This window comes from Pleuronectes platessa, chromosome 19, assembly GCF_947347685.1.
Source record: "Pleuronectes platessa chromosome 19, fPlePla1.1, whole genome shotgun sequence".
Classification (NCBI taxonomy): Eukaryota; Metazoa; Chordata; class Actinopteri; order Pleuronectiformes; family Pleuronectidae; genus Pleuronectes; species Pleuronectes platessa.
The window spans coordinates 20,896,307-20,921,758 of record NC_070644.1 but is presented as its reverse complement, the minus strand read 5'-3'; the positions used below and the strand labels follow the sequence as shown (position 1 = coordinate 20,921,758).

At 47.5% G+C, this 25,452-nt stretch overlaps 3 protein-coding genes across 7 annotated transcripts; all 3 read left to right on the top strand.

Moving 5' to 3' along the window:
* Nucleotides 1-71: 71 nt before the first annotated feature.
* tcf7l1a (transcription factor 7 like 1a) lies at nucleotides 72-10,959 on the top strand. Of its 5 annotated transcripts, none has more exons than XM_053411645.1 (12): nucleotides 72-922; nucleotides 1,648-1,717; nucleotides 2,131-2,267; nucleotides 5,653-5,730; nucleotides 7,616-7,733; nucleotides 7,821-7,902; nucleotides 7,996-8,052; nucleotides 8,168-8,284; nucleotides 8,686-8,854; nucleotides 8,963-9,070; nucleotides 9,158-9,206; nucleotides 10,071-10,959. In XM_053411645.1, the coding sequence occupies exons 1-12, from the start codon at nucleotides 752-754 to the stop codon at nucleotides 10,655-10,657; spliced, it is 1,743 nt and encodes a 580-aa protein (XP_053267620.1). In that variant the 5' UTR covers nucleotides 72-751; the 3' UTR covers nucleotides 10,658-10,959. The 5 variants fall into 5 exon arrangements, with proteins under 5 accessions (XP_053267620.1, XP_053267618.1, XP_053267619.1 ...); XM_053411643.1 differs by lacking the exon at nucleotides 10,071-10,959 and having other exon boundaries at nucleotides 72-528; nucleotides 732-922; nucleotides 9,158-10,061; XM_053411644.1 differs by lacking the exon at nucleotides 10,071-10,959 and having other exon boundaries at nucleotides 8,689-8,854; nucleotides 9,158-10,061.
* A 1,590-nt stretch (nucleotides 10,960-12,549) lies between these two features.
* Nucleotides 12,550-16,081, top strand: LOC128425126 (caspase-3). Its single transcript, XM_053411640.1, has 4 exons — nucleotides 12,550-12,887; nucleotides 14,585-14,748; nucleotides 14,837-14,957; nucleotides 15,370-16,081. Exons 1-4 carry the CDS (start codon nucleotides 12,671-12,673, stop codon nucleotides 15,681-15,683), a joined length of 816 nt encoding a protein of 271 aa, XP_053267615.1. The 5' UTR covers nucleotides 12,550-12,670; the 3' UTR covers nucleotides 15,684-16,081.
* A 589-nt stretch (nucleotides 16,082-16,670) lies between these two features.
* On the top strand, nucleotides 16,671-18,813 carry dusp11 (dual specificity phosphatase 11 (RNA/RNP complex 1-interacting); the record flags this gene model as incomplete). The annotated part of the gene is given in 9 exon segments (XM_053411639.1): nucleotides 16,671-16,926; nucleotides 17,174-17,249; nucleotides 17,328-17,459; nucleotides 17,551-17,674; nucleotides 17,822-17,882; nucleotides 17,967-18,013; nucleotides 18,092-18,167; nucleotides 18,279-18,410; nucleotides 18,679-18,813. Coding segments are annotated over 9 exon segments (809 nt in total), but the record flags the coding sequence as incomplete, so codon positions are not given.
* Between the last annotated feature and the right edge of the window lie 6,639 nt (nucleotides 18,814-25,452).

Sequence of the window (25,452 nt, the reverse complement as noted above, 5' to 3'; positions counted from 1 at the left end):
ACCTGTTGTGTCTGCTCTGGGATCAGTTCCCTCCCCGGTCCACTGAGGGCGCTGCTGCCCGCTCACACTGATCCAGGGTCGGTAAAGATCCCCGGTGCTCCCCGCGCTCTCTGCCCGACCCTCCGCTGCTTCCAGTCGGCTCCGCAGGGACCGAGCTGCCGGTGCGTGTGTCTCAGCTTCAGGATTCGAACCTCTCCGCCGCGCAGCCAGCAGCCGTTTCCCGGTGGCCCGTTGGGATTATGCCCGTTTCCAGCCGGAGGAACGATGTAGGGATTCGACCCACGAGCGGCCTCGACTTTTTCCAGCGGAGAAACTGCGGAGCAGGAGGAAACTTTTCCGTCGGAGCCGGATCCCGGAGCTCGCCCAGTGTCCCCGGCCCCAGCGGGTTATGAGCGGCTCCCCCGGCCCGGGATCGAGCGTGTGGAACTTTGAATGATTAAAACGTTGTTCCGGAGGAAACCGCAGAACCAGGACATATTTCCACTCCTCAGGAATTCCGACGCCACAAAGTGAACCGCGGAGCAGCAGGTAGCTAGCTAGCCCATTAGCATCTCACTGTTTTTATTACATTTCTCCCGTAAATCAAGTGATAAAGACCCGATCGGACCGAGCGGAGCCCCGGGGGGACGCGTCCCTCCGGGGCTCCGGGGGCTGGGGGTCTCCGGACGGGGTCCCGGGGTCCGCTGGGTGTTTCACAAAGTGTAAGTGTCTCTAACAAGTGAGCCTGTTAGCCCGCAGCTAGCGTCCCGACATGCCGCAGCTACCCGGGGGAGACGACCTGGGGGCGAGCGACGAGCTGATCCCGTTCAAAGACGAGGGCGAGCAGGAGGAGAAGAGGAACGTGTCCTCCGGGAGAGACCTGGACGATGTCAAGTCCTCCCTGGTCAACGAGTCCGAGACCAACAGCAGCTCCGACTCCGAGGTGAGCAGCTCCCACAGGCACTTTGTTCACTTCCCGGGCAGGACACACTTCAACTGGGACACAACACAACAACACGGTACACCATTAGCAAGGGGGACAGAGTCAAACTAAAAGTCCAACCCAGTAAAGTCCTTTCGTTTGTTTTGAGAAAAGGTCAACAGGTCAACAGGTGACCTCCTCTGCAGACCATCTCCTGAGGTTCTCCAGAGACACGAAACACAAACTGAAGCTCAGCAGGAGGTTCTCTGAGGGCTCCACAGGGAGCGGGTGGGGGTGTTGGGGACTTCTCTAAATAGATCAACTGAACAAAGCCAAATAATACAAACATCTCAGGATGAAGAGATGGTTCCAGACCCGAAGAGGACAGAGACGTCAAGAGAACGTTTGGTGATGAGAGCAGACGCTGCTGTAAACAAAACCATGTGATCGTGAATCCATCCTGTCTCCATCAGCTGCTCCACCTTCACCTCCTGACCACGTCTGCCCAGAGGATCTCCTGCTGGGTTGTTCATGTGTGAAAGAGTCTCGACCCAAACCAGGAAATACAGTCCACAGCAATACTGTAGAATCCATTCTAAAACACACAGGCAGCCAGGGAAGGATGTTCAACACTGTTATTACCTCCGTGTTGTGGTCAGTCAGACAAACGACTCTTGTTTGTGTGTTTTCTCAACAATCTCCTCACCATGCTGTGTGTGTGTATGTGTGTGTCTGTGTGTCTACAGGCAGACAGACGGCCCCAGCTCCGCCATGATCTGGAGAACAGGCTGAGACATAGTCAGCTGTTTGAAGATGGTAAACACTCTTATTCTTCAGACTCCTTTCTCCTCATGTCTTCCTCTCATTTACCTGTTCACTGTCACTCAAGCTGCTTTCAGACACGACTGGACTCCGTGGAAAACTGTGGTTTGTTCTGAAATAATATTTTAAAAACCAAAACAGTATCTGTCAGATCCGTGAAGTTTGTGTTCGTCCAGACTGAAAAACAAACAGTTTTCTAACTTAAAGCAGCTTTTACAAAAGTCTGCCCCTGGAAACTCTGAGTGTGGACGGCCGGTGTAACTGTAGAGTCGTTCCTGCTCCAGAGCAACAGAAGACGATCTGCAGCTGTTTCCACCTCCTGAGCTGAGCTTCACTCTCCGAGATGACCGACGTGCTCGTTGTGTGTCTGTGGTGGTGTCTCTCACACGTCCTTGTCCTGGTTTCAGCTCTGAGGAGGCAGCAGGACGGAGGTCTCTTCCAGCCCTCGCCCTACGTTGGATATCCCTTCTTCATGATCCCGGACCTTGGGAACCTCTGCAGTCCCTACCTCGCCAACGCAGGCCTCCCGACAAGTGCCCGGACGGTAAGACGCCTGAACGCACACAACACGATGTGGCTGCTCTCAGGTCTGTTGGCCTCGTGGTTACATCTGTCTGGATGTAGCCTGCCCCACCCGGTAGAGAGGCCAGGTGATCCAAATGGAGGCCACCCAGCACATAGAGTTTACATTTAATAAACAACACAAGCATTAAGCTGTTTAAATAGATAGTTCAGTCCTTTTTTTTAATAGCTAAATGTAATTGATTATCTCTGCTGCTTCTCTCTGTTACATCACAGTGAAGTGAAGATGCTGGAGGGTTTCAGCTGCTGTTGCACATTTTGAAGAAACCATCTTGTTTTACATTTTATTCAATTAGCAGATTAATCTTTAGCAGGAACGTGGTGACCTCCCGTTGGGCTCGTGCAGGTGCTGCAGTCTGAGCAGATACAACCACCTGTGTCCTCAGATGCTTCATGTGGATGAGAACAAACCTGCTAATGAGAAGAGAGAAAGTTTAGCTGCAGCTCTGAGAGACGTCACTCAGATTAATCCGTTCACAGGCGTGACTGACGACAGCCGGCGCCAACCGCCTCACAGAGAACATGCTCTTCAGATCCAGACCTGGATACCTCTGACTCACCATTGTCTTGAACGCTGTCTTTTGTGCGTTGGCATTTGATTTGTGTGTGTGTGTGTTGTTATGATAAGGTGGCTGCTGATGGGACAGGGTGAGACAGGCCTGGACACAGACTGTCAGGAATGAGCTCACATCACGGCTGCTGCTGCAGATTAGCTGCTGGAGCTGGAGGTTGCACAGCGGGGATCGACCGCGTGTTGCTCAACTTCCCAGACCCTGCAGCTTTATGGAGGCTCAGCTCCGATTATACGGATTTAGGGTGATGGTTTAATACAGTAACTCTCATGGCCACTAATCTGAAAGTTGCCTTGTTGGCAGGGGAAGGAGTTTCAGAGTATTTTAAATAAATGTTGTTGCAGAGGACACTTGAGGATGTTCTGCTTCTCGAGGTGGAGCTCAGGTCTCACAAGTCGAGCACTTCAGGATGTTTGTTAAGCTGCTTTCTGACAGTAACCAAAGTTCTGGCGTGTTCCTGACGTGTTCCTGACGTGTTCTGTATGTGAGCTATAAAGCTATAAACACATTGAAGTGTTAATTAACTAAGACTCTATTGTCGTTGGTTATCTTTCTACTCAGCAGCCTCCAGATTTTCTTTTCCTCCTCTATTTGTTTTGAAAAAGTTTCCTCTGCAGATTTAACTCAGACGCACATGTCGGCTAAACACACAGCCAACCCCCCCAACACACACACACACCTGCATTCCTCAGCTTTGTAATACCCCCCCCTCCCCCTGTGTTAGCAGGTCATTGTTGTCATTAGCAGCATCTGAATGGTCCTAATGCATGACTCACCAGGGGGGTCGTTACATCTCGTTATACCTAACACACCGCCTGTGTCTTCTCCACACACACACACACACACACACACACACTGGTCTCCGTCTGCAGCCTCCTCCTCACAGCAGAGATGCTGTTTGCTCTCCTCACTCCTCACTCGTGTGTGTTCATGGGGGAGAGAGGAGGAGATGAGTGTGAAGTCATGTCAAGGTAAACGCTCCCTGACACACAACACAGGCTGTTTACTGTACTCACGCACCTGAGGCAGGAAGCAGACGACCTCACACACGACACACGACACACGACATTCTCTGTCCACACCTAAAAACACATGGTCACGTGATGTAAACAGGAAGTAGATTGTCTCTGCAGCTGGTATATTAGTTACAGAAAATCCTCTGAAGGAGGAACAGCGATGGTGAAAAGTCTGATTGTTGATCATTTAGTGTTTTGATTGCACACGCACGCACACACACACACACACAGACTCACACGCACAGACACACACCAGCCTTCATTCCTGCGTCACACCTGAGCAGCAGTGAGTGGCAGCAAGACGGAGAACAGATAACTACGCTTTGTTTTCACTTTGTTTAAACAGGTTTTTGTTGGCAAATCTGTGCGTTTGTGTGTTTGTGTGTGTGTGTGTGTGTGTTTTGCAGTGCTTGTTTACTTAGAATTGGTCCCTTTCAGCCGACTGGATAATCCCAGAATTCCTCTGTTTACTCCACATTGTCTCCAAACTTTTAAAATACCAGGAGGATGACCTGCGTTAAACAACACACACACACACACACACACACACACACACACACACACACAAACCCACACACACTTATGTTTTTCTGTGAGATATATTGGTTAATGGTTTTTAATCTTCTTTAGCTCTTCATGATTCTTTTTGTGAAACGTTCAGATTGTTTCCATTTACTTACTGATGGTTGAAGTTTGTTTCATTTGACAGAAACAACCAACAAATATAATAAATATCAAAGCATTTAAACAACACACAACTTGTTTTAAAGACACAAAGAAGAAGAGTTTGGTTGATCTCTAATAAATGATGAGGTTGTGTTTTTCACATCTGTTTCTCTGTAGTGGCTTGAATATGAAGAGAGAATGTGTATGTGTGTGTGAATGGGGGGGGGGGGTCATAAACAGCAGGAAGCCTAATAACTTCTCCTTCTAGGCGCACAGTGATTTTATGCTTCCCTCTGTAATAGACTGATTGTGCTGGGGTGTGTGTGTGCATTGATTTTCTTGGTATTTCTAGCAGCTGGATCCAGTTAGTGCTGTGAGCCCGAGCTTCCTCAGGCCTCTGAATGGGAGGGGGGGGGCATTGTGGAGTTTCTGTGTTTGTATTTCAGGGGAACAGGATTGTGTGTGTGTGTGTGCGTGTGTGCGTGTGCGCGGGCACTGCACTTGTGGGGGAGGTTTGGTGCGTGCACGTCTGAATCAGAGGAGAACGAGCTGCAGAACAACTCGACTGAAATCCCAAACGATGGCCGCCTGGTTCCGTGTTGTTCAGCCCGTGTCAGAACCAACACGCCTGAAAACGCACGTCACATGACCTCTCACGTTACATAACAGAACCAATCCGGAAGAGAAGCTTTAGTTAGGTCTCAGTCCAACGATGGACGACAGGACAGACTCTTAAAAGTGCAGCCAAATAGTCCAGATCGCCCCCTGGTGTCCGGCTGCAGTATGGGTCATACTCCCTCCTCCTCCATGCGTGTGCGGTTCCAGCAGAAAGAATGTAAACATGTGGCAGATGAGCTCGGTTGTCTCACCTGGTGCCGGAGGTACGCTGCCCGACAGGAAACACAACATCCTGCTCACAAGCGTTTCCTGGTCGTCGGTTTGTCACACGGCTGCACAGATAATTTAATATCTAATATTTTAATCCTTTATTTGACTTGACCTGAAACCATCCGTGTCTTTCAGATCAAACCTCTTTATAACTGTGATCAGTGTTTAGCAGTTCAACCTGTTGACCTTCCTCCTCTCTCCACAGTACCTGCCATTCCAGTGGCCTCTGCTGGACGTCCCTGGAAGAGCAACCATCAGAGACTCTGCTACTCCTACACAACTGGTAAGAACTGCTTACACACACACACACACACACTCGAGCTGCAAACTGGAAGTCGATGTCAGTGGATGAACCCTGGTTGTGCTCCTTGGTCACGGTGTCTCTGCACCACATGATTTACCACATGTCGCCTCAGAGACTCTGACACAAGCTCTGATTGTTCGTGTTTCAAATCCTGGAAATCACAAGTCGTGGAGTTACGAGTGTTTTCTGTTGTTCACACACTGAAGAATCTGCAGCTTGTTTGTCTCAACACTGCAAACCGCTCCACCCACTGACCCCAGTGAGGGCAGCGTGACTGGTCAGGGATCCTAACAGGCGGCACGTTTATTTGAACACGAAGCTCATAATAAAACAGTTCTATCTTGGCCTCATTCTAACTCTCAGGGGATTTTCTCTTTTGTTATCCTCTGCTTCAGTGACTCATGTGACTCGACTCTAACATGAGTCACATGTCGTAAACACAAACAACAGGACGACAGCTCAAACCCCCGCTGGACTGTTTTCATTATTATTCTTCACGGGTCGAGTTTGTGAGATAAAGTTTGTGGTTTCTTCCGATTATTGTTAAATCAAACCACGAAGCATAACACAGACTTTTCTGAAGACACGTCCAAAGTCCCAGGAAACTTTTCTGGAAACTCTCCTGTGATGAGTCTTGACCTTCGAAGTTCTGGAGCAAGGTCAAAGATTTAACCCCATGTTGGCTTCAGGAAATATAGGAAAGAAATTGTGTGTGTGTGTGCGTGTGCGTGTGTGTGTGTGTGTGTGTGTGTGTGTGTGTGTGTGTAACCTCTTTACATGACACCAAGTTATCGGGTCGTAAACCCACTAGGACCTGGTGACTCTCTGGTCCCTGCTCTTGGTGGAAACCTGGGGGGGGGGGGGCATGCCAGCTCCAGTTCCTTCCAGTGTCCGTGTTGGGAAACAGATAATTAGCAGCCGTTGTTTGACTCAGTGAAAAAATACCAGTGTTGTGAGAGATAAACGCCTGAAATGAAGAAATGAACAGGAGTGAACGTTATCAGCGACGTTACGACTTCCCATCAAACAGTTTCCTGGAATATTTGAACTTCCTTAAAAAGCAGCAGTCAATCATCACGAGCAGTCACTCTGCTGCACGTCGGTGTAAATACAGAAAACCTGAATGAACCCGGCTGTGTCTCCGGAATGTACAATAATTAATGTAAGGAAAGAATCATATTTTAGGACGTTTCTGGAAAAAGAAGCAACTTAAAAGATGAGTTGCATCTTTAACTGAACCCGTCGACTGTGAGCTCACAGGATCCTGAGAGCAGCAGCTCAGTGACATCCTGACGCTCATGTGACCTGAAGTCTGAATGGTCTGATTATTGTTTATCAAAAAACACCAACACATTTATAACAAGAGGATTCGCATCATCATACCTGCAGAATAAAACAGAGCAGCAGCTTGACACATGGAAACTTAAAAGTTCAAATCAAGAACTAAACTATATATTTGAGTTTTTGTAACTGTCCCTCTGTGAGTACATGTGTTTTCATTAGTTCTCATTTGGCTCCAGTTCCAAAATGTCTCTGAAAGTTACAACCTTTCTAAATGGTTGTATTCCTGGTTCCTTCTGGTTTCCTGTCCCAGTGGGATGTGATGGTTTGTTTAGTGAAACACGTTGTTGTGTTGCTCGTCAAACTGGTCAGAAACAACTTGATCTGTTTGAGAAACACGTTTCAACAAGAGGGTGAATCCTGACACCTGGTGGACAGAGGACAGTGCTGCAGTCTTAGTAATCACCACCTCTGTGTGTGTGTGTGTGTGTGTGTGTGTGTGTGTGTGTGTGTGTGTGTGTGTGTGTGTGTGTGTGTGTGTGTGTGTGTGTGTGTGTGTGTGTGTGTGTGTGTCTCTCTCCAGTCTAACAGTGTACCTGTAGTGCAGCACCCCCACATGACCCACCTCCACCCGCTGCTGTCCTACAGTCCAGAGGCCTTCTCCCCTCAGAGGGCCTCACCCGGCTTCTCTCCTGACGCAGGTGAGTGTCACACTTCATACCTGCACACACACGTTTGTGTTAATGCAACAACAATAGACTTAGTGTGACTGTGTGTGTAAATCTCAGGTGTGTCGAGGTCGCCTCACTCTGCCTGTTACCCTGTGTCTCCTGGAGCCATGACTCCCATCCCTCACCTGTTTGATTGGCTGTAAGTAGAACTCACGCCCACACACTCTCTCACACAGACACACACACACACACACAGTCTGAAAACCTGCTATGTGTGTCGTTGTGCGTTCAGGCAGCGACAGCCCATGTATCCGATGGGAGGAGGGTTCACACCTGCTGCTTTGTCCAGGTCAGTGATTTGAATATGTTTCATTTCTCTTCTGATTCAATGGACTGAGACGTTTCTTCATCGTGAACTCTCTGGATCGTCTGTACTAAGTGAATCGTGTGTGTTGTGTTGACAGTCTGGTGTCGAGTGGTTTCTCTCCACGTCTGGTGCCGAACCCCCAGTCGTCCATCCCCCACCCGGCCATCGTGCCCACGGGGGGGGAGCAGCAGCCTGGATGCAGCAGCCAGTCCAGGTAACAGCCTGTCCTCCATGTTTCTGTTCAACGTTCAGATGGAAGATTCAAGGAAAAGAAACCTGTCACTGTCAAATCTCCCACTAATGATGTGGAGGAGGTAAAATACATAAAGGTCCAATGAACCCTCAGCCTGTGTGAACCTTCTGAAGGATCAGGTTCTCCACTTCACACTGTCCAACGTTCCCAGTGACAGTTGAACCTTCTGAAAGTCATTAAAACACTGAACCACTCAGAGAACTCAAGGTCAACCATAGTTTGACTAGAACCTCCTAAAGAAACCACGGTTCTCCTCAGCTCTAGATCTTTGTCTCTTCAGTGATCATGTAGCAGCCGTAGAACATGAAGGAGGCTCCACCTTCTTCACAGAGTCTCTGACGCTCTGGTTTTCTGTGCTCCAGCAGGAAGTCGATGCCTGAAGCTCACCAGGAGAAAGAGGAGGAGAAGAAGCCTCACATCAAGAAACCACTGAACGCCTTCATGCTGTACATGAGGGAGGAGAGACCCAAGGTGGTGGCTCAGTGCAACGTGAAGGAGAGCGCCACCATCAACCAGATACTGGGACAGCGGGTGAGTGACCAGTGCACCGTCAAATCTGTTCATCTGTTAGAGTGTGTGTCTGTGTGTGTGTCTGTGTGTGTGTGTGTGTGCTGACGTGTCGTCGTCTTCTCTCCACAGTGGCACTCGCTGTCCAAAGAGGAGCAGAGTAAGTTTTATGAGCTGGCTCGTCAGGAGCGCCTCCTCCACTCCAAGCTGTACCCCGGCTGGTCGGCCAGAGACAACTACGTGAGTGAGCAGCCGACCAATCACAGTGCCCGATCCCGTCAGCTGATCCCAGGTGTAACGTTCAGTGTGTGTGTGTTTGGGTTTCAGGGTAAAAAGAAGAAGAGGAAGAGGACGAAGAGCGAGACGCAGTTTGAAGGTGAGAAGAGAATCAGCTCCGAGTCCGACCCCAGCAAGCTGCGGCTGTACTACACAGAGACACACAAACTACACAAACTACACACAACGAGCTCCGGCTGCTTCTTCACACAGACACACAAACTACACAAACTACACACAACAAGCTCCGGCTGCTTCTTCACAGAGACACACAAACTACACAAACTACACACAACGAGCTGCGGCTGTACTACACAGAGACACACAAACTACACAAACTACACACAACGAGCTCCGGCTGCTTCTTCACAGAGACACACAAACTACACACAACGAGCTGCGGCTGTACTTCACAGAGACACACAAACTACACACAACAAGCTCCGGCTGCTTCTTCACAGAGAAACACAAACTAGACAAACTACACACAACGAGCGCCGGCTGCTTCTTCACAGAGACACACAAACTACACTAACTACACACAACAAGCTCCGGCTGCTTCTTCACAGAGACACACAAACTAGACAAACTACACACAACGAGCGCCGGCTGCTTCTTCACAGAGACGCACAAACTACACTAACTACACACAACGAGCTCCGGCTGATTCTTCACAGAGACACACAAACTACACACAACGAGCGCCGGCTGTTTCTTCACAGAGACACACAAACTACACAAACTACACACAACGAGCTCCGGCTGCTTCTTCACAGAGACACACAAACTACACAAGTAAAGTTGCATAATGTGTTGAATTCAAATCTTCCACAGTAAAAGGTTCTTCTTCCTCCTGTGATGAACATCACCAGTTTTCCTCGTGTGTGATTTGATGATTATTGATTTTGTCTCGTGTGCGTCGCTGATGAAAATGTCCGACAACATGTGTGTGATTGTTTCTCAGCTCCTGCAGCCGACGGGGACTTCTCTCCTCAGCTGAAGAGACCTCGCGAGGAGACGCCACACGCCCTGCTCCCCCAGCCCCCCCCACAGACTGCGCACACACACACCCGCCCTCACACTGTCTCACACCTGACGCACACACACCTCTCCCAGGCCAGCCCCGCCTCCTCGCTGGACTCCCCGGCCACCCCCACCACGGCGCTGGCCTCGCCCGCCGCCCCCGCCCCCACGCACACGGAGCACCTGCACTCGTCCTACAGTGGACACATGTCCCCCAGTGGACACATGTCCCCCTACGCCGAGCAGCTGCAGCCGCTGTCCCTCACCACCAAGCCCCACAGGTCCTCCCTCCCTCTGGGCCGCAGCGTGCTCACCTCTGGACCCTCCACGCCCTGCTCCTCCTCCTCCGACACCCCCACCCCCTCACCCCTCATGGCTGCCTCCAGGAGTTCACCCCTTCCTCCCCCCCTGCACACGCAGCCGTTCCTCGTCCCGCCTCCTACCTCCGCTCACCAATCAGCAGCGAGCGCGCCCGGTGCCTTAACTCAGTCGCAGCCGTTCTCGCTCAGAAGAACCAATCAGCTGTGAGGAGCCGCCTTCACTGGGAAGTGATCTGTTCGTCTTCGGTTTTTTAAAACTTTTTTATAGATGTATCACATTTTATATTGTAAAGGACAAACAATTGGTCAATATTTGACTCTAACTTCATCAAACTGTATTTTTTTAGAATCTCACTTTTTCTAAAGACTTTTTACGGACGTTGACTTGTGGTAAACGAGGTGTGGTCACGAGGGGCTCACTGTTTAGAAAACTTTTCCACTTGGTAGTTGTGAGTGTTGCTTCATTTTCTGGTTCCTTCTCTGTGTTAATAAATATTCACTGAGTTCTGACACGTGGTCTGTTTGCTGCTGGGAGTTTTATTCTGGAGAGGTTGGACTAACAGGAAGTGAGATTGAGACACAGACAAAATGAACTTTGAACTTTGTTTCATTATTAGAAATTCAGAAGAACAGAAAGAGAAACAACAGATACACTGACAGTAGATAACATGTTTATGAGTCATCATTTTTTTTATTGGATATAAATTAATGTTCACACACAATCCTTCATGTTTATATAATAACATGTAATATACATATATATAATATATATATATTAGTTCAGTGGTAAGAGGTGGATGTTGTTCTGATGTTGGACATTTAAATAGACGATTCTGATTTTATCTAGGGTTGCAAAAATCACGGGAATATTCATAGTTGGAAACTTTCCATGGGAATAAACTGGAAACTGTGTGGGTAATTTATACTAACTCTATTTACCTTGTCATATACACACATAAATATAAACATTTAGTTTTGTCATAAGCTGATTTGAGCCGTGAGGAAACTTTGGGCACTTGATTATTTGCTTCTGCATCTTTTGTGTGATTCTCAACAAAGGTCTTTAAACAGTATTTGCAAATGTCTCCACACATGAGATGGTGCACGTGGCTTTGTTCTGTAGAATAAGATGAGAAAAAGCTTTTAGAAAACACCAATGCAATGTCAGAGATATAAATAGTTAACTAAAAATGGAATGGTCTTTAAAAATATTTGACAATTGATTATGAATTGATAATAAATGAATAGAAATAGTCCCAGAGGAACAATCCTCAATCAGCCTGCTGACTAGTCCTTGGGCTGATGAAGTGAATGACCTGTGCACAGTGCAGCGTGTGATGCACTCCATACATTTTAAAAAGAGTTTTGAATGACGTTTTTATTGCTCAGCGTTTAATCTGTGGTAACAATTTTTTCCAAAATTCCCAAAATTCCCGGGCTCAATTTCCCATGGAAAGTTTGCGGGAAAATCGTCCGCCCCTTTGGAACTCTAATTTTAACACTTTACATTTATGGACATACTGAATAGAAACACTTCTCTGATGCTTAACAATTATTTGATCTAATAGAATATTTTTTAATTAAAAAAATAACCTTTATAATAATAATATGAATCTGTCAGGAAACTTGTGGCCAAATGTCACAAATGGTTTAATCAACAAGTTATTAAATAAACTAATAAAAAATAAAATAAAACAATGAATAGATGGAAATGAGACAAACTTTAAAGAAGTCAGACTAAAGAACCTCGTCAGCTCCTGGAAGAACAGACGGAATGTTTAAAGACCTTTGACAGAGTGTGAAGGTGTCTGTGGTTTTGTCAGCGTCTGTCATTCCATAAATATTTTTAAACATGATTGAATCTGCATTGAAAGCAGCTCAGAGAATTTGATTTCATTGAAACTAATCATAGATTTGACGAGTTCTGAAATGTGCTCACGACAGGAACCAGTTTTAATTGATGGTGGACAAACGTTGACTCATGTGAAAAGCAAACACCTGAGAAACACCTTGGAAACACCTGAGGGGCGAAGTGTTCCCAGAATGAAGCAAGAAGCAAAAGTTACATAACTGAGTCAGCTGGAGATCCTGCAGCAGCACGAACAGGAAGCTCCATATACGGTCAAACAGGTGTGGCTGGAGGCGTGGCCTCGCCCATTGAACTGACTGGACTCTGACTGACAAGCTTCATCTTCATCAGAGCAGACAGAGGAGGAGGAGGATGCTGCAGAGGAGACGACAGATGGAGCAGGACGGGAAGTGGAACCGGGCGCTGGTCGTGTCTGTGGCCGAGTTTGACCCCGGGGTCAAACTGGGGAGGAGACCCGGGGCCCAGAGGGACGCCAAGAGGCTCCACAGGACCCTCAGCAAGCTGGGCTTCAAGGTGGAGCTCCACACTGACCTGAGGGGAGAGGAGATCTACCAGCTGTTCCTCACAGGTAGCACACACACACACACACACACACACACACACACACACACTCACACTCACACACACACACACACACACACACTCACACTCACACACACACACACACTCACACACACACACACACACACACACACGTAAAGCTTTCAGCCTGAGGAAAGATGTTGTTTCTTAAATGTTGATGCAGAAGATGCTGATCTTTATTTTTCTAGATGCAAAGTTTCGATTATCAACAAACAGAAATTGTCCTTCCTAGATTTTCACCTTTATAACTTGGAATCTTTATTTAAATCACTCAAACTATTAGACAACTAAATAAACAGCTCCTCCCTGAAACTGTAGATGAGTTATCTCTTCTGACATTTACTGTATTTCCTTCGGCTTTTATTTCTATTTTTCTCTATGCACAACTTCACACTTTGAGTGAGCTGTCAACGTTATCTTACAATAAATACTACATAAATAATTATAGTAAAAAGTCTGTTGTATATATTTGGTTGTATTCTATTTAAGTTATCGTTAATACAGTTTATGGTAAAAATGTATAATAACTTCTGATATATTTCTTTGTCATAAAGGTTTGATAACTTCTCAGGAAACATTTCACTGAATATCAGTGTTGGCTTCGGCCTTAAAAATCTGTCAGGCTCTAAAAAATATATATAAAATATGTGCAGAGGACATTTGAATGAAAAGTCATATCTAGAAGATGTGATTAAAATACAATCATGTGTTTTAGTAAATGTTCTTTAAGAGGAATCATCTCTGGAATAACCTCAGGTTTTATGGTAGACGTTGTATAAGAACTCATGACATAATCAGTTAAAGTGCAGCGTTCACATTATTACATCACAATTTACAGGAGAACAGTCGAGATAAAAACAGATTCTTTGATCATCCGAGTTCTCCAGAGGAACCTCAGAACATCAGGGTTCCTCTGGAGAAGCAGCTTCTGCAGAACAAACACACGTGAGTAAAGGTCCGTGTGTGTAGGACGTCTACACCCTCTCACACCCGGTGTTGTGTAACCACCTCAGACAGACAAATAACAGACGCCAGGTTCAGTTTTACAGCTGGATGCACATGTGAGGTGGTCACATGACTCAGGCTCCTGTCAGGTGACCATCAGCTGAGTGAGTTCATCAAACTTCACCTGTTCACTGCCTCGGCTCCCAGGAGGAGTTTCACTCTGAGGAGGTGGCTCCTTGTTAAGATCTATGAGACAAACTGGGATTCCTGAATATGAGACTACACAATATATAATAACATAATATAATAATAATAACACATTCATAGGACAGGCAGTGGATGGAGCTTCTCTCAGAACAGGAAGCTGGTGTCACACACGTCCAGACTGTGGATAAACATCTTGCTGCAGTTTGTGATTAAAGTTTGATTTGAACTCTGAGTCCAACGTGAACAGAGAATTTGAGCAGATTTGAATGAACTGTTGTTGTTCATTGACGAAGGTCTTCTGACTTTTCTCTGCTGGCTCAGTGGATCTTCATTAAAGACTCGAACAGCCTGTTTGTCGAGGTCTGTTCTGAGATCACAGACGCAGGTGAACATTATCTCATCACGCTGATATCTTCGTTATCATGACCCTCAGAGAACTGACTGATATCCTCCTGCTGACAGGCTGATAAACTCACATCTTTCATAACGTGCGTCTGACCTGATAACACAGTGTCTGTTGTCTGTGCTCAGAGAGCAGGCGTCCGGTGAAGGACTGCTTCCTGGCCGTTCTGTCGTCTCACGGGGACGAGGGCTTCGTGTTCGGAGCTGATGGAGAACGAGTGCGACTGTCTCGTGTCTTCTCGTGTTTCAACAACGAGCTCATGGAGAAAAAGGCCAAAGTGTTTCTCGTCCAGGTGAAGACTCGCCGAGGATTTCAGGATCCACAGGTTCCTTTGGACACGAAGGTGTTTGTGTCTCATGAGGACTGTTGTGTCTCTGCAGGCCTGTCGGGGACCGGACCTGGACGATGGCGTGGAGGTGGATTCTGCAGTTGATGTCTCAGACTTCTCTCAGGATCTGTGGGTTCCTGTGGACACAGCAGTGATGTACGCTGCAGCACCAGGTGAGCGTCAGAAGAAGATTCACTTTGATAAGCTCAGGATTCCTCAGAACGTCAGAGCGTCTTCATGATCCAATCAGTGGAGGTCCTGCAGTGAAGCGTCTCAGAAGCTCCAAGGCCACGTGCACACTGTGCATCAAGGCTGCTGTGGTTCCAGTCTCTCAATCAGAACCTGTGTAAACTGGTCTCATGTTAGTCTGAAAACTCATGAATTCTGCTACAGATACAAACTCCTCTGGAGATCAGAGCTGCTTCATCAAGGTTTGAAACCCATCCTGACCTGTGAATGAACCTCTGACCAAACAAGGTCATGGAGGACAACGTCTGCTTGTGTATTTAAATGTGAACCTTCGGATAGCGTGACAGGAAGTCCGTCCTCTGTTTGACCCCCCCCCCCGCCTCTTCCTGTCCCCAGGTTACGGGGCCTTCATGCATCCTCTGGGTTCCGTGTTCCTCCAGACGTTCTGCTCGCTGCTGGAGACGGAGGGGAACCGGGAGCTGGAGCTGACCCGGCTGATGACCCGTCTGTCCCACAGCGTGGCCTACACCTTCCAGGCCAAAGGGCGCTCTCTGGGCGGGAAGAAGGAGATGCCCTGCTTAGTGACAAGTCTGACCAGGGAGGTGTTCCCATTCGCTGAGGCCCGGAAAGAGGGCGGGGCCGCGGGGCTTTCAGCCACGTCATTGGTCGGTTCCCAAGCCGCCAGGAAGCGAACTCCTTCGATCAGTTAGCATCAGTTCAAAAAACAAACTTTATCTATTTAAATAGAACTTTTCATTTATTTGACTCATGTTTACTGATGTGTCTGTTTGTAAATAAAGATTTTATACAAAACACCAAACTCATATGTCGTTTTATATTACATTGTTTATATTCTTGCCTGTCCTCTCGCTCCTGCTTCCTGTTGGGCTGAGGAGCAGAAGGAACCAGATGTTGGATGGGGGCTGGACAGATGTGGTCAAGTGTATTAAAGGTTTGGTATCAGCTCATCTGAGAGTGGGACAGCCTTCTCCAGCCGGACCAGGAACTGGGAAGCGCTCAGGTCTCAGTGGAGGATCAGGTTCTGTGTTCACTGGAGGAGGCTGGTTCACTGGTCCTCTTTAAAACTCATGTGTGAGACAAGTAGTTTTATTTTGTAAAATACAACCTGGTTGATTTTTTTTTTTTTTTGGCTGATGCTACTATTGGAAAGAACTTTAAATGATCTAAATAGTAAAAGTCTCTCTTGTTTCTGTGTTTACAAGTTGTTTTCACCAGTTTGAAAGTTTTTAAGAAGCAGGATTTTATTCATGATTTTAAATACGTCTGTGTCAACATGATCAGATCCTGTTGGTTGATCTCAGTTTCTATAGAGCAGCACGTGACCTGGACTCTTTTAATGATCTGTGGTGTTTTGAAGTTTGTTTTATGTTCTGTGACAACTCGAGAACCCGTTTGTGCAGACATCTTGTGTCATTATTTTATCTATAGCTAAATGTGTAATTTAAAATAATTTACTAGGTGTTTCAATGTGTATTGCCAAAAATATAAGTACCTAATAAAGTTGTTTTAAAAATTCTCTCTCTCTCTCTCTCTCTCTCTCTCTCTCTCTCTCTCTCTCTCTCTCTCTCTCTCTCTCTCTCTCTCTCTCTCTCTCTCTCTCTCTCTCTCCCACGTATTTACACCCCCTCACCACTAGAGGTCTCTGTGGGGAAGTCAGGCTCTGTGTGTATCTACGTCATCAACGTGCGCCAGTAGCTGCAGTAAATAGATGGAACGTGACCGGTTCCAGTGAAACTTTTAACTTTAGACTTTTATTACATTTGATAGTTTTGGTGCGTTCGGGTTTTCCCGCGTGTTTCCCGGTAGAGCACCGGGTGCGGGTGACGTGTGAGTGACGCTGTGTGGAGCTGCACGTGCTGACGGTCACATCCTACTGGTTCCACTGGTTCACTCGTTCACAGGGAAGATGCCACGAGGAGGTCTACCTGACAGGTGAGTGACAGCTCGCATGTCAGGCGTCACGTCAACATGTCAACAGCTGAGTGACACTGAGCATGTTCAAACACTGACACACACACACACACACACACACACACACACGCACACACTGCGTCCTAACTTGAGGAGACGCTGAACCATCCTTTATGAAAGGAAAGGAGCCTCAATGCTTCCTCACTTGTGTCCTTTAGCAGAGGACACATGTCCCTCACGTGTTGTGACAGCGTCTCTTCTCCATCAGGTGGTTGGATTATCGGTCTGTTGGTCAACGACTGGACGGGACTCGTTTCATCGCCTTCAAGGTTCCTCTGAAGCAGGTGAGAGGTCAAACCTTCACACAGCAGCTTGATGAGTTCGATGCTGAGTGACGGCTCGTGACTCTCTGTGTCGTTCAGGCTCTGAACCGCCCGCTCTCCCCCTCGGACGCGTTCGGCCCCTGGGACCTGATGGAGAAGCTGAGGCTCGACCACCAGGAGCTCGGTCTGATCATCGATCTGACTTACACCACCCGGTACTACACCCTGCAGGTAAACACAGGAACCAGCCTCTCACACAGATAGGGCTCCTTCTTATTTGAATGTTAAGTGTGTGTGTGTGTGTGTGTGTGTGTGTGTGTAGGACATGCCGAATTGGCTGCTGTTAGTGAAGATCTTCACGCGTGGTCATGAGATTCCCAGTGACACAACGATCCTGAGCTTCAAGCGCACAGTTCGCAGGTTTCTACGAGAAAACGCAAACAACGGTGAGAACACGTTTATATTCAGTGTTTCACACGTGAGGGAGTTACACACGTACACTTGGAGGCAGCGTGTGGAGGAGGATGAGGGCTCCATGGTCACGTCTGTCACATGCGCACGTTAACAGATGTTAACAGATGTTTCTATCGTAGACAAACTGATCGGAGTCCATTGCACCCACGGCCTGAATCGCACCGGGTACCTGATCTGCAGGTACGCACCGCCCCCCCCCCACCCCCCCCCCCCCGCCGCCTCCCTCTGACCGGCCGGCGTCTAACAGCTGTTTGTGACCTGCAGGTATCTGATCGACGTGGACGGGATGGATCCTGAACACGCCATCCACTGTGAGTCACGTTCTCACACGTGTGTTCATGAGTTCTCTAAACGTTTGTGAATCTTCAAAACATGTTCTGTGTCGTCAGTGTTCAACTCGTCACGGGGTCACGATATAGAGAGAGAGAACTATCTGAATGATCTGCAGTGTGGACCCAGGAGGAGGTGACACGCACACACAGACACACACACACAGACACACACACACAGTCAGACACACACTCTCTGCTGCAGCTCAGTTCCTTTGACTCGTCTCTTGTGATCTGTTCTTCACAGTAACCGGGGGATTGACGAGTATGAGGCGGAGCCGCAGAGGGGAGGAGCCACACATCGACCACGAGACGCGGCGCCCGACTCTTACGACAGAGAGGACAGACGAGCCCCTGGTGGTGACTCCTGGGACTACAGGTAGGGTCGAGACTCAGCCAGCGAGATGAATAATGAAATGATCTAAATGAATAATAGTTGATTTACATTAGAAACACGATGCTTCGGTATCAGATCTAATTTGTTAACACTTCATACACGAGTTTCACAATAATTCTATGGGAAGGCTTTTATTGTGAAATGTGAGTAATGTTATATGTCACAACTGATGTTGCTGTTTATGTTTTGTGATGTCATCAGATGTTCAAACAGAAGCTTTGAATAAAACTTTAATCCCTCTCTCCTGCAGATCTTCTTCCAGAGGATTAAGCCACCGCCCACATTATCGCCCCCCCCACGACACCCCCAGGCCCGACTCGAGGTACCGCCCACAGCAGATCCACTCTCAGCCTCGTTATCATCAACAGACACGAGCCCCGCCCCCACCACGTCGACGGACACCCCCTCCTCCCAGCCGTCAGTGGAGGGGACCCCCCCGCCGGGAGGAGAGCTGGTTCCGACCCGACCAACCTGATCCGCGGTGGAGACAAGGCCAGCAGCCTCGCCCCGCCTCCCGCTACGTCCCCCGCTGGAGCGACCAGAGCAACATGGACTGACCGGACACGCCCCCTGGTCTGATCACATGATCACAGAACGTTTCAAACAGATTTTTATATTTTCTCGCCGAAATGACAACGTCTCATTTTGGTCATTTTAGTTTTCATTTATTCTTAAAAAATTGTTTTAGCTTAAAATGTATTTGAGAGGCTGCAGCTCATTTACATGTTCAGGTTTTTAATTGTTTTTTAAATTTGAATTCAAGTTCACGTTCAAAACGTCACCGTTTCCTGCTCGGGCTCTCGTGCTGATGTAGCATGTAAGCTAACGATGCTAAAGAGAAAAACACAGGAAATAAACTCAAACAGACGAACACAACCCGGGTTCACCAGCCGCCCCCCCCCCCCCCCCTTGCAGCCGACCTGGATACTACCCATGATCCTCTGCTTCCTGAACAATCCACCAAACTGTTGAGAATTCTTCATGTTTTAAAAGTTTCCTGGTTTTTAATGCGTTTTAACTGATCGACAGTTCAGCTTCACTGTGATTGGCTGCAGACCAGCGCTGTGATTGGTTGAGAGTGTTCACTGCTGCTGCTTCTTTTCCTCGTGACACTAGTGTGAAGAGCGACGTGCTGAAGCTAACGAGGCTCCATCAGCTCCGGTCTGTGCCTTCTTCAAACTGACCTGCAGTTCAATGTCGGGCAGAACAAACGTCTGAAGCAGATTTTTGTCTTTTTCGTCTAATGCGATTTTTCTAGGTTTGTTTTTATCTGTAATTATGTTTGTGACTAACGCTCGTCTTCATCGCTGATTATTTCTTCAGTGAATCAAGGAAAAGTTTCTGGAATCGAACACGTGCACGTCGCCCGGTGTCACCCTCAGTTCACGCTCATAGAAGACGCAGCAGATATTTACACGTGGAACCAGAGAAAAGTTTTTCAGGCAAAACAAACGATCAGTTTTATAATCTTCGAGTCGATCAACAGAAAACTTGATTTGATTGGATGGATGATACAAGAACTCATCATGGAAACTGATGTTTGTATAAATGTCAGCAAAAAACATTTGAAAGATTTTTTGAGATGGAACATTTTGAAATAAAAATTATGCCAAATAAAAACTTCATTGAATTTTTACATCTATTATCTGACGATTGTTCTTTTTATCTCATGTCTTCATTGATTTAATTAATAAATCATTTATGTGTGTGAGTGTGAGTCCGTGTTCGGGTCACGAGGATCTTTCCTGAAAAGATGCTGAAGCAGATTCGTCAGAGAATCAAACTAGAATCTTCACTTTATGAAAACTGAATCATTCCGAACACATTCTCCTCCTCATTAATACAGATTTAACCTTTTATTCTAAATTAAAAGCTGAAATAAAACTTGAAACAAACTCAAGCTAAGTGCATGAAAAGTGAAAGAACTGAGAGAACGTGGTTTGACAGCAGCTGTGTGTTTTCGTCTAGCAGTCCGTGCACGTGTCTGTCCGTGCACGTGTCAGTCCGTGCACGTGTCTGTCCGTGCACGTGTCTGTCCGTGCACGTGTCTGTCCGTGCACGCTGTGACACACTGTCATGTTGCTGCCATGAGGAGCAGCAGCAGGAAGACACGAGCAGCGAAGCAACACTTCTCATGGAAGTCGTGTATGGAGCAGAAAGTCAGGAGAGGAATAATATGAGAGTTCTACATTTAATAAGTCTCAGTTTGTTTTTATATCTTCAAATAACTAAATAAAACCAAACTGATCAGAAACACTTGAACAAACATCAGAGAGATAAGAACTGAAATGACAGAAACATCTTTACAAACATTCTTTAACATTATCTAACGTCTACTCAGATTTTTGTTTGGTCTGTGTCCCATCTGCTAACATGGAGGAGGAGGGTTTATGGGGCCAAACACCAGGGGGCGATCAAGATGATTGACAGACTTCACTGTAGGGAGCTCTCATGAGGAGGAAGCCCCTCCCCCAGCCCGCCTCTGATTGGGTGTCAATAACAAGAGAACTGATTGGTTGAGGTTTGGCAAGAAGATGAGCCAATTAGAGGCGGATAAGGGGCGGGGCTTCTACCACGTGAATGACAGGTGTCTCAGGTGATTGTGATGTGATGTGTGTCACTCAACAGCCTAAAGTTAGTTGGTTAGTTTGTGAGTTAGTTCGTTTTCCAATAGTTAACGACCAGAGGAAGACCGGAAGTGACCGGAAGTGACAGGAAGTGACCGGAAGTGACAGGAAGTGTGCTCCGGATAATCTTCATCATGGAGAAGAAACAACATGGACGTCAGATAAAGTGAATGTGTTATTGTGTGTGTGTGTGTGTGTGTGTGTGTGTGTGTGTGCGTCTTCATACATATTCACGTGTCATAAAACATCTGTGTTCTCTGTAGGAATCTGTTTAATCCTGCTTCATTGTGATTGGTTCATTCATCTCAGGCTTTTCACAATAAGAGTTGCTTTTCATTATGTAAATCAGCTCCGAATGTGTTTTTCTTTATTTTTTTAATTAGTTCTGACAGTTTCTTCTTCTGTATTGTTGGTTAATGAGTCCTTGGTTCTAATTGTCCATTAGAACCCTGTAGGTTGATGTTCTTCAGATCCCAGTGTGGAGGTCGTGTGTTTGATCCAGGAACTGGTTCAGTTTGATGGGATTTAAACTGGGAGCTCCCTGACTTCACCTTGTTGCTTCAGACCTTTGACATGTTTCACACACGACTCTGGAAGATCTGGATTTGATCTGGAGTTTCAGGATCATGTCCAGAAGCTCAGGTCTTATTCTCTACACATTAAAACGTGTCTTATTTTGGACAATGGACAGATTTACATTTTAGGTGTATAAACAATTAATGATTTATATTGAGATGTGAACAGCTCATCACAAGGTTTTCATGTTAAATCCTCAGAGTTAAATTAAACTGTTATTAAATTTGTATATATATTAATAAGAGTTTAAAATGCTCAGAGCAGTTCCGGAGATGTCCACAGTGAGGCGCTGTCGGTCCATGTGTGATCCTGTGTCATCTCTTCTCTGTTCAGGAATAAGAATCACGTGGAGAAATCTGTTGTGATCCCACCCACACTCTCTGTGGACCAATCAGGAGTCAGTCTCAACTGTCAATCATGACGCCCAGCCTGTTTTTATATAATATAATAACTAAATAAAACCAAACTGATCAGAAACATCTTTACGAACATTTATTTAACATCTACTCGGTCCCATCCGCTAACATGCTCAGCAACCTCAGCCAGCCACCAGGGGGCGATAGAGACACTCCTCCTGCTACGTCTCCTAAATGACAAATTTATGTTTCTGAAAATATTTAAATATGAAGATTATGTAGCAACACACACACACACACACACACACACACACACACACACACACACACACACAGAGGAGGCTGAGAATGGGTACTTGTTACTTGTTACTCCTCCCCTAATCTCCCCTCTCTTCCTCCTCTTCATCCTCTTTTCCCTCTTCTCTCCCTCTTCTCTCTCTTCCTCCTCTTCCTCCTCTCTTCCTCCCCTAATCTCCCCCTCTTCTTCCTCATCTCTCCCTCCTCTTCTCTCCCCCCCCCTCCCGTCTCTCCTCTTCCTCCCCTCGTTCTCCTCTTCTCTCCCTCCCCTCGTCCTCCTCCCCTCTTCTTCCTCTTCTCTCCCTCCTCTCCTCTTCCTCCCCTCGTCCTCCTCTTCCTCTCTGGTTGATGTGTATGTGAGTGGACGACAGTGAAGCAGTGATGTTGATGGATGTCGGCGGTTTGTGTCGACTCTGTCTCTCTTCACTGTTCTGACTGCTCACAGTGACGTGTCGCTCTGTGTGTGTGTTACTGTATTGTGTTACTGTATTGTGTTACTGTATGTGTCGCTCTGTGTGTGTTACTGTGTATGTTACTGTGTGTTTTACTGTATGTGTTACTGTGTGTGTCGCTCTGTGTGTGATACTGTGTGTGATACTGTGTGTGCTACTGTGTGTGTTACTGTGTGTGTTACTGTGCGTCACTCTGTGTGTGTGTTACTGTGTGTGTTACTGTGTGTGTTACTGTGTGTGTCGCTCTGTGTGTGTTACTGTGTATGTAACTGTGTGTTTTACTGTATGTGTTACTGTGTGTGATACGGTGTGTGTTACGGTGTGTGTCGCTCTGTGTGTGTTACTGTGTATGTTACTGTGTCTGTTACTGTGTGTTTTACTGTATGTGTTACTGTGTGTGATACGGTGTGTGATACGGTGTGTGTTACGGTGTGTGTTACTGTGTGTGTTACTATGTGTGTTACTGTGCGTCACTCTGTGTGTGTCGCTCTGTGTGTCGCTCTGTGTGTTACGGTCTGTGTGTCGCTCTGTGTGTTACGGTATTTGTGTCGCTCTGTGTGTCGCTCTGTGTGTTACGGTCTGTGTGTCGCTCTGTGTGTTACGGTCTGTGTGTCGCTCTGTGTGTTACGGTCTGTGTGTCGCTCTGTGTGTCGCTCTGTCTGTGTTACTGTATTGTGTTACTGTGTGTGTTGCTCTGTGTGTCGCTCTGTGTGTGTTGCTCTGTGTGTCGCTCTGTGTGTTACGCTCTGTGTCGCTCTGTGTGTCGCTCTGTGTGTGTCGCTCTGTGTGTCGCTCTGTGTGTCGCTCTGTGTGACGCTCTGTGTGACGCTCTGTGTGTCGCTCTGTGTGACGCTCTGTGTGTCGCTCTGTGTGTCGCTCTGTGTGTCGCTCTGTGTCGCTCTGTGTGTCGCTCTGTGTGTTACGGTATGTGTGTCGCTCTGTGTGTCGCTCTGTGTGTTACGGTCTGTGTGTCGCTCTGTGTGTCGCTCTGTGTGTTACGCTCTCTGTGTCGCTCTGTGTGTTACGGTCTGTGTGTCGCTCTGTGTGTCGCTCTGTGTGACGGTCTGTGACGGTCTTTTTGTCGCTCTGTGTGTTACACTCTGTGTGTCGCTCTGTGTGTCGCTCTGTGTGACGCTCTGTGTGACGGTCTGTGTGTCGCTCTGTGTGACGGTCTGTGTGTCGCTCTGTGTGTCGCTCTGTGTGTCGCTCTGTGTGTGTCGCTCTGTGTGACGCTCTGTGTGTCGCTCTGTGTGACGGTCTGTGACGGTATTTGTGTTAGTCTGTGTGTTACGGTCTTTTTGTCGCTCTGTGTGTTACGCTCTGTGTGTCGCTCTGTGTGTTACGCTCTGTGTGTCGCTCTGTGTGTCGCTCTGTGTGTGTCGCTCTGTGTGTCGCTCTGTGTGTTACGCTCTGTGTGTCGCTCTGTGTGTTACGGTCTTTGTGTCGCTCTGTGTGTTACGCTCTGTGTGTTACGCTCTGTGTGTCGCTCTGTGTGTCGCTCTGTGTGTTGCTCTGTGTGTGTCGCTCTGTGTGTGTCGCTCTGTGTGTCGCTCTGTGTGTTACGCTCTGTGTGTCGCTCTGTGTGTTACGGTCTGTGTGTCGCTCTGTGTGTCGCTCTGTGTGTTACGGTATGTGTGTCGCTCTGTGTGTCGCTCTGTGTGTTACGGTCTTTGTGTTGCTCTGTTTGTTACGGTCTTTGTGTCGCTCTGTGTGTTACGCTCTGTGTGTCGCTCTGTGTGTTACGCTCTGTGTGTCGCTCTGTGTGTCGCTCTGTGTGTGTCGCTCTGTGTGTGTCGCTCTGTGTGTCGCTCTGTGTGTGTCGCTCTGTGTGTCGCTCTGTGTGTCGCTCTGTGTGACGCTCTGTGTGTCGCTCTGTGTGACGCTCTGTGTGTCGCTCTATGTGACGCTCTGTGTGTCGCTCTGTGTGACGGTCTGTGACGGTCTTTGTGTCGCTCTGTGTGTTACGCTCTGTGTGTCGCTCTGTGTGTTACGCTCTGTGTGTCGCTCTGTGTGTCGCTCTGTGTGTTGCTCTGTGTGTGTCGCTCTGTGTGTGTCGCTCTGTGTGTCGCTCTGTGTGTCGCTCTGTGTGTTACGGTCTGTGTGTCGCTCTGTGTGTCGCTCTGTGTGTTACGGTATGTGTGTCGCTCTGTGTGTCGCTCTGTGTGTTACGGTCTGTGTGTCGCTCTGTGTGTCGCTCTGTGTGTTACGGTCTTTGTGTCGCTCTGTGTGTTACGGTCTTTGTGTCGCTCTGTGTGTTACGCTCTGTGTGTCGCTCTGTGTGTTACGGTCTTTGTGTCGCTCTGTGTGTCGCTCTGTGTGTCTCGCTCTGTGTGTCGCTCTGTGTGTCGCTCTGTGTGACGGTCTGTGACGGTCTTTGTGTTAGTCTGTGTGTTACGGTCTTTTTGTCGCTCTGTGTGTTACGCTCTGTGCGTCGCTCTGTGTGTTACGCTCTGTGTGTCGCTCTGTGTGTCGCTCTGTGTGTGTCGCTCTGTGTGTCGCTCTGTGTGTTACGCTCTCTGTGTCGCTCTGTGTGTCGCTCTGTGTGTCACTCTGTGTGTCGCTCTGTGTGTCGCTCTGTGTGTCGCTCTGTGTGTCGCTCTGTGTGATACGGTCTGTGTGTCGCTCTGTGTGTCGCTCTGTGTGTTACGGTCTTTGTGTCGCTCTGTGTGTTATGCTCTGTGTGTCGCTCTGTGTGTCGCTCTGTGTGTCGCTCTGT